We start from the raw sequence: 13,299 nt of genomic DNA, 5'->3' as shown, positions 1-13,299 counted from the left end.
TTGAATGTTTGACCATGTTAATTCAATTTTCATAAAGATCCTGTGAGGTAAGCCCCGCTGCCGGCTCCATTTTACTTGCGGGGAAAGTGAGACACAGAGGTTCAGGCCTTAGTTAATGCCCACGCCTCTCGGTCCTGCTCCGACCCGGCCGAGAGAGCTCGCACTGGCCAGAACCGGGGGCCCTGCTCCTACCCTGCCCTCCGGAACCCCACATTCTTGTCTCCTAACTGGGAAAACCCCAATAAATCGTTTATAAATACAAAGTACTTGGGCCTTAAAACTCAGTATACAAGGTAATGAGGTGCACAGGGGGATTGGGGGCAAATCGAAGCTGCATTCCCGAAATTCAGGTTGAGTTGGAAAGCTGAGCAGGCTGGGGTGAGCGGATTGGAGTGTCTGTCTGCAGTCGGCCCGGTAGTCACGACCTAGGTGACCTACACCTTCTCTGCTCCCTCAGCACCTGGGGCTTCTCAGCGCCCGGACGACGCCTCCACCTCCCCCACCAGCCCCACGGGCCGCACCCACTGCGCACGCGCGGGCAGCGGCACGGGGGGGCCCGGGAGGGCGACGCCCACTGCGCACGCGCGCGCTCCGCCGACTCAGGGATCAGGGTAGCAACACAGCCGCGCGGAGCCGCGCTGGCCAATCAGCGCGGCCGGGGGCGGGGCTTCCCCGCGGCGCTCCCGGGTAGGCGGTGGGCGATTTCCGGCAATAAATCCGGACGGGCCGCCGTCAGGTGCCGGCTGGGGGTTGTCAGTGCGCCAGGTGGGGCCGGGACCGTCGGCGCGCCAGGTAAGGACTGGGACGCCGCGCGCGCTAGGTGGGGACTATGGGCGTCCGCGCATCAGGTGGGCACGGAGGCAGTCTGCCCGCCACACGGCGCGGCCCACCCGTCCTCAGCCCCACGCCCACCCTCCGCGTCCCGCAGCCCAGGTCCCCTCCCGCCCCCGCCTAAACCCGCTCCCACCGGGTCGGCCCCCTCCTCCCCCGGCCCGGGGCCTCCCGGACCACCCTTCCCCGGCCCGGCGTCTCCGGCGTCTGCCCTCCGGCCTCGTCCTCCCCAGACCCTCCCGCGCGGGCACCTGCCAGGGCCTGCCCTAGTCCTCCCGGCGTCCGTCCTCTGCCCCCGTTCTGCTCCGGCCCCTCTTCGGTTGCCTTTCCTATTTTTCTTGAGCGGACGCGTTTCAATTTTGCGTCCTTCTCTTCGCGGTAAGCTCCGTTTGGACCCTTCTCCCAGCCCTGGCCCTGCTCAGACTCATCTTGAAGGAGTGTGGGGAATCGTGCCTTTTCCTGCGGAGCCCTCCTTTCTTACCTCTTCCAAATCCTTACCTCCAGCCCTAATCACAGAAGACACGTTATACCTTATTCTTTCGTGTTCCACTTTCCCCTCTTACGGGAAGGTTTTCCATTTCCGTGAGGCATCTGTGATTATCTCTCAGGCCTTCTTGCAGTAAACCCCATTTCTGATTCTCAGCCCTCGGTTTACCATTTCTTGATGGTCTTTCTGGATCAGATTCTTCCACATTTATAAGCCTTATTCATGTTTGACCCTCAATTATTTGGAAATCTTGTAAGGAAGAGAAAGCAATAGAAAAAGCCAAATGCTTATCAAATTGAGGATCAGTCATTCTTATCTCAGAACAATGCAAATTATTTTCTCAAAATTTATGATGAAATTTCCAGTATAAGAAATACTGGAAGAGAAACTCCTTTGCCAGCTTTTTTTCTCTGAATATGAAAGTGCCTTTTATTTTCACTGTAACTTGTTTGTTTCTTATCTGTTTGTAATGTGTATAGCCATAGCTTTTGCTCTACAGGTATAGGCTTTATTGTTCTGAAAATCAGTTTAGTAATTGAGGAGAGTAAGTACTGTTATACATGTAACCTTTTCAGATTTTTTAGAGCTGTTTCCTGTCATGTTTTCCTTGTCTTAGTGTTTTTATATTTAGATCAATCATTACTTTAGATCATATCTGATGATGTATGACATATAAGCTAAAAAATGTAAGAAAAAAACCCCTGCAGTTTTATGACATCTGTTTCTAATAGGGTGTTCAGGAATTGCTGTTTTAAAAATATAGTGGTAGAGCATGGATTGTGAATTGAGATTCCATGACTGTAAATCCCAGCTCCACCAAACTTTTTGCCTCAGTTTCTTCATCTATAAAATAGAGATTTAAAACTTTTAAATGCGGATTGCAACATTTCCTACCTTATACGGTAGTGTGAGGACTCAATCAGATAATAGAGGTAAATTGTCTAGGGTGATGCCTAACCCATACTGAGATCTAGTAAATGTTTGCTGCTGTTATCATTAGTTAACGGAAAGTGTGCTTGTTGAAGGAAAGACATTTCTTGTCTTGTGCAGGAGTTTCCACTGGCAAATGAACTTCATGAAGCCCTGTTCTCCTGCAGTGCTTCACCCCCATGTCCTGCCATATAAAATAGAGATTGAGGGAAGATCTACAGCAGATGGCCCCATATGTTCTCTGACATTAGTTGGCATGAAATGTGCACAAAATTGCAGATTGTACCAGCTATTTTACAAGAGTAGCCACTTTTGAGTAGTTGCTCTTACACATTTAATAATTTTCAGGAGTAATTTCTAGTTCTTATTTTTGTATTTGGAAATTATCAAAACAAAGGTGATTTTAATTAAATTTATAACATGATAGCAATTCAGATCTTTTAGCAGAACAGATAAATACATTTCCATAAAAAATGATGGGTTGTCATCATTCCAAAAGTTTAACAGTATTTTTCAATTTACAGACTTGTTAGATGCTTCAGACTGGGACTATTTTTGAAAATTTGAGACCCAAGCCTTTCACATTGCAACTCGTGTGTTTTTTCTTTCTGTTTTTTTTCTTTTCCCTGATGGCTTTTTTGTTATTGTTTGTAATATCTGTGCTTCCAGAATCTCTGCTTTAGTTCATGAACTAAAGCATAAAGTATAAAGATTACATATAAGTACTATATAAGGTTATATATTATAATAACCTATGATGGGAAAGAATATGAAAAAAAATGTACATAATTGAATCACTTTGCTGTACACCTGAAGCTCACACAACACTGTAAATCAACTATACTTCAATTTAAAAAAAGTTATATGCAAGTGTAAAGCATAAGTATAAAGATTATACACCTATATGGAATGGAATACACACATTTATTTTGAAACAAATCTTTTCCTCTGTGTTGAAAATAAAACTCTTGGAAATGTACTATTTTTATTTCCATGGTCCAGTTAGCTGCATTTCACTCCTTCCAACCCATGGAAATATAAACACTTAGCAGCTGAAAAATTCAGGCTAACTATATTTGTTTCTCACAGAGTTGTTAAAGTCAATATGAATGATCTGTAGAGTTTTGGTAGTTGTAAAGGAATCAATTATCTTACAGGAAACCCCTAGCTGACTCTTAACTTTACTGCAGAAACAGTGTAAATGTTATAGGGATTGCTTGTGAGGCCTGAATATAAGTGCATTAACTGGTGAGTGGGCATGGTGTCTAAATAGGCAAGTACAATGTGTGTCATCAAGTCTTAAAATATCTTGTTATCGGAGGTGTTGGTAAGAAGTTTCTGTTAAGTAGTTTTTCTTTCTGCCTCTGTTCTCCCCTTCAGTCTGTCCTTCACACCCTGGCAAATTATTATGAAAATAGCACTGCTCACATTGCTGGATTGCTCAAAAACTTTAAATTATTTAGAGAATAAAGTCCAAACAATTTTGATATTCTGCGTTCTCCTAGTCCCCTTTCCAATCTGTTCTCTATTTCAGCCAGCCTATTCCGCTTATTCTCAAACATGTCACATGTATTCCTGTCTTCATTTTTTTCACCCACCATTTCTGTGATTGGTATTTTTTTCCTTTCTTCATTCACTTAAGATCTAACCATGCTTTAAGGCCAAGCTCATGTCCTAGTTTCTCTTCAGAGGTTTCCCAGGTGGTTTGCTTTTTACTCTGAGTTTCTTTTAGTTATTCTCTCTTTACCACTCATTTAGTACTCATATTACAAGATTGCATGTATGCACATTTATATATATGTATATATTTAATGAGAAACCAATTTTATTAATTTAAATATATGAAGACTTCTAAATTCTACAAGAAAGGAAAAAACTAAAATAATAAATTTGTAAAGTCTGTGAGCATACAGATCACAAAAGAAAAAAGGAAACATACTGGGGACAATTCTTCAACTGCATCAGGAATCAAATAATATAGGTTAACAATGTCACCATTTCTGCCTTTCAGATCAGCAAGTCGTGTTCTATAAAACTTGTCACGTGGGTAATACATTTTCATCTAATAAAAGAAATATTAAAAATAAAAATGCCTCAAATAAAAAATAATGTAAAATCACTTGAAATTCAAACATGCAGAGATATTCACTGTTTACATTTTGCTATATCTGCTTTCAGATTTTTTTCTATACACACATATATAAATTTGTGCCTGCATGTAGAAATACACAGAAGTATCACATATATTTTCCTAAAACTTGCTTTGCTTTCACTTAATATACTGTGAATATCTTTTCATGTTAACATATATTTGCACAATTATTGTTAATAGCCATTTACAATCCCAGTGTAATAACAAATATATTTAACAAAACCTCTTTTAGATATTTTAATTGTTTATAGTTGTTACAGTTTGTTCCTGTTACAGAGAATTCTTCAAGGGACAGTTTTCTACATAACATCCCCCCTGCCCCGGTTTTATTGAGATATAACTGACATATAGCACTATGTAAGTTTAAGGTGTACATCTTGATGATTTGACTTGCATACATCATGAAATGATTACCACAATAGGTTTAGTGAACATCTATCATCTCCTATAGATACAACATTAAAGAAAAAGAAAAAATATTTTTCCTCATGATGAGAACTCTTAGTAAACTTAAGATTTACTGTTTTAATAACTTTCAAATATAATGTGCAGCAGTGTTAATTATCGTTTTGTACATTACATCCTTAGTGCTTATTTATTTTATGACTGTTGGTTTGTACATTTTGACTGCACATACGCATATATATATATTTTTTTTACGCATATATTTTTAATATATTTTAAATATACTTACATATATTGTGTGTGGAGGGGGTTTTCATTTGTTTTTTTAGTTCCTCAAGGGTTTACTGGTATACCCTTAGGGAAGGGACACATAAGGTAATGACACATTTAGTCTGTGTTTATATGTTTGTCATTGAAGTAATACTGTATTTGACCTATTAGCAATATTGTGCACAGTTGCCACTTGATTTTTTTTAAACGCAGTTTAAATATGATATTGAGAGATAAACTTTGGCAATTGTCAGAGGTGGTCCTCAAAGACATTCTTCTGTTGTTTGTGTTTTATGAGACTAAATTTGTCATTTAAGCATCATCTACTACATCATGGTACTTGCCTTCTTTCGTAAAAGTATTCTCTGGCTTCTGTCTGAAGCGTCATGAAAAAGTATCAGACACCTGCTATTGGAGACAACCTTAAATAATCTGGATGGACTAGACATGGGTGGTGGCTTTTGCATTTTAGGGTGATCAGTAGTTGTGAAACAAGTGTGTGAGATGAGGCTTATCAAAATAGTTTTGAAATTTAAGGAATTATTTTTAATTATCTTCTAAAGAAAGAATTTCAGTTAAACAATATATGACTGAAAACGATGTGTTCTGATTATTACTTAGTTTAGCAAGGTTTTGAGATCCTCTTGGTACAAAGGAAAATTACTTCATCATACGTTTCATGTTGAGCGCTTGTAGTTGACACAGGAATATTGTTGAAGAGTTATAATTTCCCTCTGAAATTTTTTTGTCTCTTCTAAGCCAGTATAAATGCCTATTTAATGGCCTATTTTTTGTTAGTTACATTAAATATATTTGGGAGATGGTATTTGAACACTTTCATCTCTTGTGTACTCTATGATATGATGTGATATGATACTTCCACATTAGTGAAATATCCCAAATCTATGTTGTCGGACATGAGATTAATATAACACATTACTCTATGGAAACTTTTTGTTGAGTCATCAACTACCTTTTTGTAGCTAAACACGATGTATACTTTTTAATTCTTACCGTACTGGCTTCTTTATAACACTTGCCTCTCTGTTGATCATTTCTTTCTTAAACCCATTCTTCTCTTGCCTTCCCACTTCCCCTACGTCCGTGGCTTTTCCTGTTCGGTGTCCTTTCTCGCGGCTCGTCTTCACCTGCTTGTCCCTTCAGTGTCAGCGACCCTTGAAGCTGGCCCCTTGGCTTTCTTCTGTCCCCACGCCGTCTGGTCTCTGTCTGTACAGTCTAGATGCTGGCGGTTTTCCTGCCTTGCTCTCCAGCCTTACCCTCCCCTCTGAGCCATTCATTCAGTGATTGCTGAGCTACCCTTGTGCGCCGGGCATCGTTCCAAGTGTTGGGATACAGAGTTGAACAAGACATCGCGTTTTCTTGAGGAAGGCAGACTGTAGCCATGTAAGTAATTTCAGACAGCATTTATTACTAGGAAGGCACTAGGCGCTGGCAGAGACTGAGTAGCCCTGAGGTCTTTGTGAAGCTCAGGTCTGGTTGAACTGTCTCCCTGCGGAGTGGAGCTTCCTTTCTCGGCCGCTTGGTGTCCTCAGAGTGCAGTCCAGCTCCTTTGACTTTGTTTGCCCCCAGTGGCCTCTCCATTCTCACTTCCAGCCACTCCCCACTCCCCCCTTACCTGGTCAGCCTCAGGCAGACTGGACTGTGTACAGGGCTGAGCATCAGTGTTTCATGTTCTGTTGCTTCTAATTTCTGGCATGAGTTTTCTCTTCGGTGTCATATTCCTTTTCTTCCTCACTCCCTGACTGCTTGTTCTTCAGGCATGAGCTGAGACGTCACCTCTGGGAAATCTTTCATGACACGTGCAGGGTTGGGCTAATAAATCCACCAGTCCCCATCCGTCTTATTTTAGTACAACTGAAGTCCTGTGTTACCTTCAGTGTTTCACCTCAGTGTCTAGCTGGCATGTAAGGCACGTGCAGACATTTAAATATTAAGAATTGTATTCATTAAAGTTAACGAATAAATGTTCTAAATGAAAAGAAACTTACATCAATTACACATACATTTTTAACTTAAATTATAGGAGAGCTATGCCATTTTTGGGCCAGGACTGGAGATCTCCTGGATGGAGCTGGATTAAAACAGAAGACGGCTGGAAAAGATGTGAACCCTGGAGTGAGGGACTTGAAGGAGAGAATGACCGGTGTGGCGCCAGCCACGGCACGTGAGTCGCAGCTCAGCAGAGCCACACCGTCCCCGCCTGACTCTTACGGCTTCACCTGTTGGAGCCCATGACTTACTGCTTGGCTGAGAGTCCCCCCCCGCACCTGCACAAGGCTGGTGTAAGGAAACAAGTTACTAGCCAAAGTCTGAGCCTGGTAGATCGCCTAGTGCCCATGCACAGATGCTGCCGTCTTCTTTTTAATTTGAGACGTTTAACCCTTACAGTAGTCCGAGAGATAGGTATTATTCTTATTAACCTCCCATTACAGCTGAGGAACCTGAAGGAATTAAAAGATGTAGTTTTGGCGGCCTGCGTCAGAGGCCCACGGTGACAGTGGCTTGGCACGAGACAGGAGTATAGTCTTCTCTGTCAGAGGCCTGAGTTGGTAAGGTGGCCTTTAGCTCTGCCATCCCCAGAGGGTAGCCTCGTTGGCGGGGTTCAGGGTGGAGTTCTGCCCTCACCTCCGCGTTGCGCTTGGCAAGGTAGAGGAGGAGGGTACCTGTTCCAAACCTCACGGGCTGGAGTGGGAGCTGCAGGGCAGGCTGGGGGTTGTGGTCTTTCTCCAGATGAAAGTGAGAGATTGCATGGATGCAGGAGCAGGCCCGCGTGGCCGTGGTGTGCTTACCCGCAATCCCCGTCACAAGTGTATTTGAGCATTTGGAGGATTGGGGAGGTCTGCAGACCTCTTCCTCCAAAGTGTCACGGGTCTAGTCATCCATTTTACTGCATGTGTTTATCTCACATTTGCATAACTATCAGTTGTGTATTTCGAACTGACAGGTCATCTGTTTTTCTGTTAGGAATTTGGTACCTTTAGACTGGAGATTGGGGTTTGCGGTATTTAAAGCAGAAATTAATTTTATATTTAAGATTATAGGAAGGATAACACACAGTGTTCGTTGAATTTATATTGTGGCATTTCTCTGCCATTCTGAATTCTAAAATGTCAGTTTAAAAAAAGCTGTGATGCATGAAGTAGAATGTTACTGCTACTTCTACACTAAGGAATTTGCATGTGTTTTTTTCCTCATGTATTCTTTATTTCCCCTCATTCCAAACATGTTGTGAATATCGAAGAATACTTTTTTCTCGTATATGCATAGAATTAGAGGCATACAATCAAGACCTTTGCGTGATAAACTCCATGTTCTCCTGTCTCCCTTCCCCCCTTCCCCACAGACACTCCCACTCACCCACTCCTATTCACACTTATTTGAAAATCATTTGAAATATAAGTGGTGCTGGCAGAGGCCTCTCTGTGTGGGTGTCCTCACAGGGACAGAGGCTGTGTCACAGCAGCCGTGGACTCTCCACCACAGGTGGAGTGAAGACACCTTGCTCCCATCCAGGTGCCTCGCAAGTCTGGGTGCCTTCTCTTTATACAAATGGTATATGTAATTACCAACCTTACATAAACTTTACAAACAGGATGGGACCGTGGGCAACTCACTCACTCCCTGCCAGAGAACATGGTGGGACCATTGTAAATGAATTGTTCTCAGACCCTTGCAGTTGGACTTTTAGTTTTCATCTTTGTTAAGTTCATCCTGAATCTTTATCAGCTTCATCTAGAACACACAAAGATGTGTGGATCAGAGATGTTTTTATTAATTACCTTCTGTGAACGGAGAGAGTGTTGGTCTTCCCAGCCCAGTGCTTACTCCAGACCCTTCACAGTGAGGGACCAGGAGAAGGTGACTTTGCTTTGCTTGTCCACAGAAAGGATGTGGCTGTCCCCTCCTCTCCAGAGGGGGCTCCTTGGAAACAGAAGGAGCCTGAGTCCTGCCTGTGCTCCTTTGGTGTGTAGATAAATCCCTCCATGAGCCAGACCTGAGATGCCTCTGGTTTTGTGATTACACATGCTGTTGTATGTGCTCAGTCTATACCGTATGTCAGGCATTTACTGTGTATTCCCAGTGCTGGGATCCAGCAGTAAACAGAAAGAGGCAAAACCCATGCCTGGAGGAGCTTGCATTCTAGTGGGACAGTCAGATGAAGGACAAAAGGAGCTCCGTGTGGTCTGTTCCGTGTCTTAAGCGCTGTGAAGGAAAAAACCTGGGGTGGGAGGGGAGACCGTTGGGGTGGGGGTGGTACATGGAAGTGTCGCGGGGGGGCCTTTCTGAGAAGGGTCAGCTGAATGACACCTTGGGCACCGAGAGGGCGGCCCAGGTGGGGAAGGGAGAGCAGAGACCCCGAGGCAGGTGTCATGAACTCGGGAGCAGCGGGGACAGCAAGGTGGGTGGGATGAGGGGCAGCAGGGGACCAGATGCCAGCGTGGCCATGGCCGGTCATGAAGGGCCAGCAGGGTTTTCTCAGAGCTAGACGGGTCAGTGGTTTGGAGCAGAGAGAGGGGGCTTTTGTTCAGGTTTGTGTTTTAACAGGCTCCTTCTGGCTTTTTTGTTGGAAATGGGCTGCAGAGACGTGAGGCAGAGCAGATAGACGCATTCCTAAGAGCCTGTGTAATGACCCAAGTGAGAAATGACTGTGGCTCAGAGAGGATGGAGGTGGCGGGTGATGAGAAGTACTCAGATTCAGATGTTTTGCAAGTGGAGCTGGTAGGTTGCTGAGAGGTGGAGTGGGTGGGCAGTGCGGGGGGCGTCGGCAAAGGCAGGCAGGTGTTCAGCCTGCGCAGCTGGGGTGTGGCCGTTCGTCTGATGACAGTGGAGTCTGACCGTGTACCTTCCTGTGCATGCGCGAGATCCTCAGGGCTCGTGCCCGGGAGTGGAGCTGCTGGGTCACGGGCAGGCCCACCTTCCATTTTCCAACGAGGTGGTATCTATTTCTGCTCCTGCTGTCAGTGCGTGTTCATCTGACCACACTGCTCATCCTTTTTTCCCATTTTTTATTTCTTGGAAGTAAATCTGGGCAGAGAAGAATAAGCTCAACGTCATTAGTCAGCAGGGAAGTGCAGGCAATCTGGGAAGACACACGTCGCGGCGAGCCTGAGATCACAGTGCAATGAGGGGTCAGCAGCAGACCAGCTAGAAACGTACCGGAAGTTCCAGGGGAGTGAGACAGCCGACGTGGCCTAGACAGAAGTGTGGAGAAAGTGTTCACCTTCCAGATAAGGTGCCATGACACACCTACCACAGCGGCTACAGTTAACAAACAACAGAACGTTACAGGTGCTGGTGAGGGCAGTGCCGAGTGCTGGCAAGAATGTCCTCTCGTAAGCTTGATGGGAGTGTAGAATGGCACAGCCACTTTGCTGACTAGTTTGGTACTTTTTTATTAAGTTAAACATATAGCTGCCGTATGACCCAGCATCTCAGTCCTAGGTATTTACCCAAGGAAAATGGAAGTTTATGTTTACACAATACCAGTATGTGAACGTTAATAGCAGCTTTTTTCCAGTAATTGCCAAAGCTTGGACATCACCCATGCTCTTCAGCTCTCCAGGGGAGGGCCACTCAGGAGCGAAAGGAACAAACCGTTGATTGACACAACGTGATGAATCTTAGTTTCATCTTGCTTAGTGAGAAAAACTAAACCCAAGAGGCTTCATATTGTGTGATTCCATTTATATGGCCTTCTGGAAAAAGAGGTGAAAAACAGACCAGTGGATGCGAGGGGTCTAGAGGTAGGGGAAGGAGTTGATTACACAGATGGCAGGAGGCTTTTTGGGGAGTCGTAGAGCTGCCCTGTAGGGAAGGCGCCGGTCCCTTTACGACTCTGCATTCGTCAAAACCCCTGGAGTTGTGCAGCACGAAAAGCAAATTTTGCTCTGTGTAAATCTTAAAAAAAAAACCAACCAGGATGTGTGTGACGGGGAGCTGGTCACCCAAATGATGTCAACTGTGACAGATGGATGTGATTGTGTTACAGACGAACCCCATAACCACACTGAGGTGGGTGTGGAAGAAAGGAGCTGACCTGGGAACTTGGGAAAACCATGTTGACAGGATATTGTCAGGCTATAGACAGACACTCTAGGTGGTACATGTGCTTCTCATGCCCCAGGGTGTGGGTTAGCAGTTCTGAAACTATTTATCATGTATACTAGGGTTGAGCAGAGCGAGTAAATAGATGCAGATAATGACAGCCAGATCTCTCACTTTGGAGAAGGAAGTCACAAAATCATGCTAGACTGTACCTTGTGGTGCTGGATTGGTGGTGGTGGTGTCAGTGTTACTCATGCGGTTGTTGCTCTTGTGGGTGGGTGGGTGGGTAGATAGGGATCGGTGTGTAGGTGAATTAATATAACATGTTCCCCAGCTCTGTCTTCTGGGAGGCCGAGAGCGGTGGTGCCCCAGTAGCAATGAGCAGACTGAACACCAGGATCTTTGTTTTGAAGGGTTCCTGGGGAAGTGGTTGATTCCAGAGCTGGGTTACGGAAATAGTAAGCTGAGCCTAGAGCATCTTGTGGTGTCCAAAAGTAAGGAAATACTTAAAAAAAAAAAGGGGGGGTGCGGATGGGAATATGTCAGATGTCAAAAGGGCAGAGGCCAACCTGAAAGCAGTCCAGTGGCCAAAGCTGGAGCCATTTGAGCAAAAAGCAAATAATGGTGGTATTGGATTATAACTCAAAGGAGAAGATAAATACCCCTGAGTTTATGGGGATATAACACATGAATAAGTGGGGAAGAAGGGACAGCTCTTCCTGACAGAATAATTCCAGTTAGTGAATGTGGAAGGAATAGGGAAGTCGAGTGTCACCATTAGGACACCACAGTAATGATGGCTGCAGGCCGAGTCCACTGATAGATGCTGAGATTAGTGGGTGAGATGTTAAGGAAGAGCAATATTTGCAAAGCGTCCTCCAAAATATCTATGAATTCACAAAGGGAAAACAGTAGCTTTACAGTTGAGAACCCTGGCAGATCCCACCTTAACCGAGTGATCCAGGTGACATGACCAGGAGCAAGACACAGGGGCAGCGTGTACCCTGATCGCATAGGTCCGGATGGGGTCCTGGAACAGCGAAGGGCACCAGCGGGAGGCTGGCGAGACACAGGTCTGTGGGCGAGTCAGCGGTACTGTGCCAGCATCCACTCCTGGCTTTGGTTGCCGTCCTGCATTCATGTGAGATGGTGGGGAAGCTGGGGGTGGGGACTTTGTACTATTTTTGCAACTCTTCTTGAAGTCTAAACCGATCTTTGAAAGTTGCTTTAAAAAGTCACCATTGAGAACATCAACAGGCAAGCCAGTGACTGGGAGAAAGTATCGTGTTTTGTAAGCTGTCACTAAGCTGTTTTCTCGGCTCCGTTCTACCTGCTCACACCTCCCTGTGACGCTGCAGCCGGTGGGCCCTGCTAGGCCCTGCCTGGGGAGGGTGCCACGGGGCCTGTGGGGTGGGACTGGGGCAGCTGCTGCTGGGGCCTTTCTGTACCTGTCCCCCCAGGTCGGCAGCACTGGACTGTCCCTCCCAGCTTTTCTGACATTTGCAGACCTGGCTTATCGTGTCCCTTCAACACCAGATGCTGGTGCCCCCACCCCACCCCGCAGGTGGATCCCAGGCCCTCGAGGCTTCTCATCTGAGCTCAGACTCCAGCACCAGCCAACAGTGCTTCCTCCTGCTGGTTCCAGCCTGTGCCCTTCGCTCTCCCAGTGCAGTGTGGTGACAGCTATTTGCAGTCACTACCTCTGGAATGCTTCAGTGTTCTTTTCGGCTTTTAGGTTACCTAGTTAACAATGTTTTGTATATATTTGTACATTTTCATTTTAAGTTTCTCAGTTAAAATAATTGATGTGGCTTCTGTGTCCTGGTTGAACTCAGCTGTTACACTGACAGCTGTTCTTCCAGGATTTTGGCAACTTAGTAGAGACAAGCAACTCAATTATCAACTGGGAGAATGACTTGGACAAACATGCAAATGGCCAGTAAGATAAAAGTTCAAATCTTTAGTTATCAAGGAAACTAAATTAAAACCCCAGTGATGTGCACCTTCTTCTTGGTTTTGTTGTAAACCTAAAACTGCTCTAAAAAATAAAGGCTTTTAAAAAAGCCACAGTGAGGTAGAACTATCCACCCACCAGAATAGCTGGAATTAAAAAGGCTGACAATAAATGGTGATGCAGATGTGGAGCAAACGGAACTCC

The 13,299-nt window shown here is 44.9% G+C and overlaps 1 protein-coding gene across 7 annotated transcripts in view; it reads left to right on the top strand.

The window, feature by feature from the left end:
• The first annotated feature begins 685 nt into the window (after positions 1–685).
• FBXO25 (F-box protein 25) overlaps positions 686–13,299 on the top strand; it is a 57,586-nt gene continuing 44,972 nt past the window's right edge. For 3 of the 7 annotated variants that reach the window (XM_022570898.2, XM_022570896.2, XM_022570894.3), the window contains exons 1-2: positions 689–792; positions 7,120–7,260. In XM_022570898.2, the coding sequence (XP_022426606.1) occupies positions 7,127–7,260 (134 nt within the window). In that variant the 5' untranslated portion in view covers positions 689–792; positions 7,120–7,126. Of the gene's footprint in view, positions 793–7,119; positions 7,261–13,299 lie in introns of those variants that run through there. The other 4 variants (XM_022570892.3, XM_022570891.3, XM_022570895.2 and 1 more) reach the window with 3 other exon arrangements.

Source organism: Delphinapterus leucas, chromosome 21, assembly GCF_059928025.1.
Source record: "Delphinapterus leucas isolate spDelLeu-1000000601 "Yukka" chromosome 21, BTC_Dleu_Yukka2, whole genome shotgun sequence".
In the NCBI taxonomy this organism is placed as follows: Eukaryota; Metazoa; Chordata; class Mammalia; order Artiodactyla; family Monodontidae; genus Delphinapterus; species Delphinapterus leucas.
Note: the sequence above shows the minus strand (reverse complement) of the source record. Positions and strands in the feature narration are given on the sequence as shown.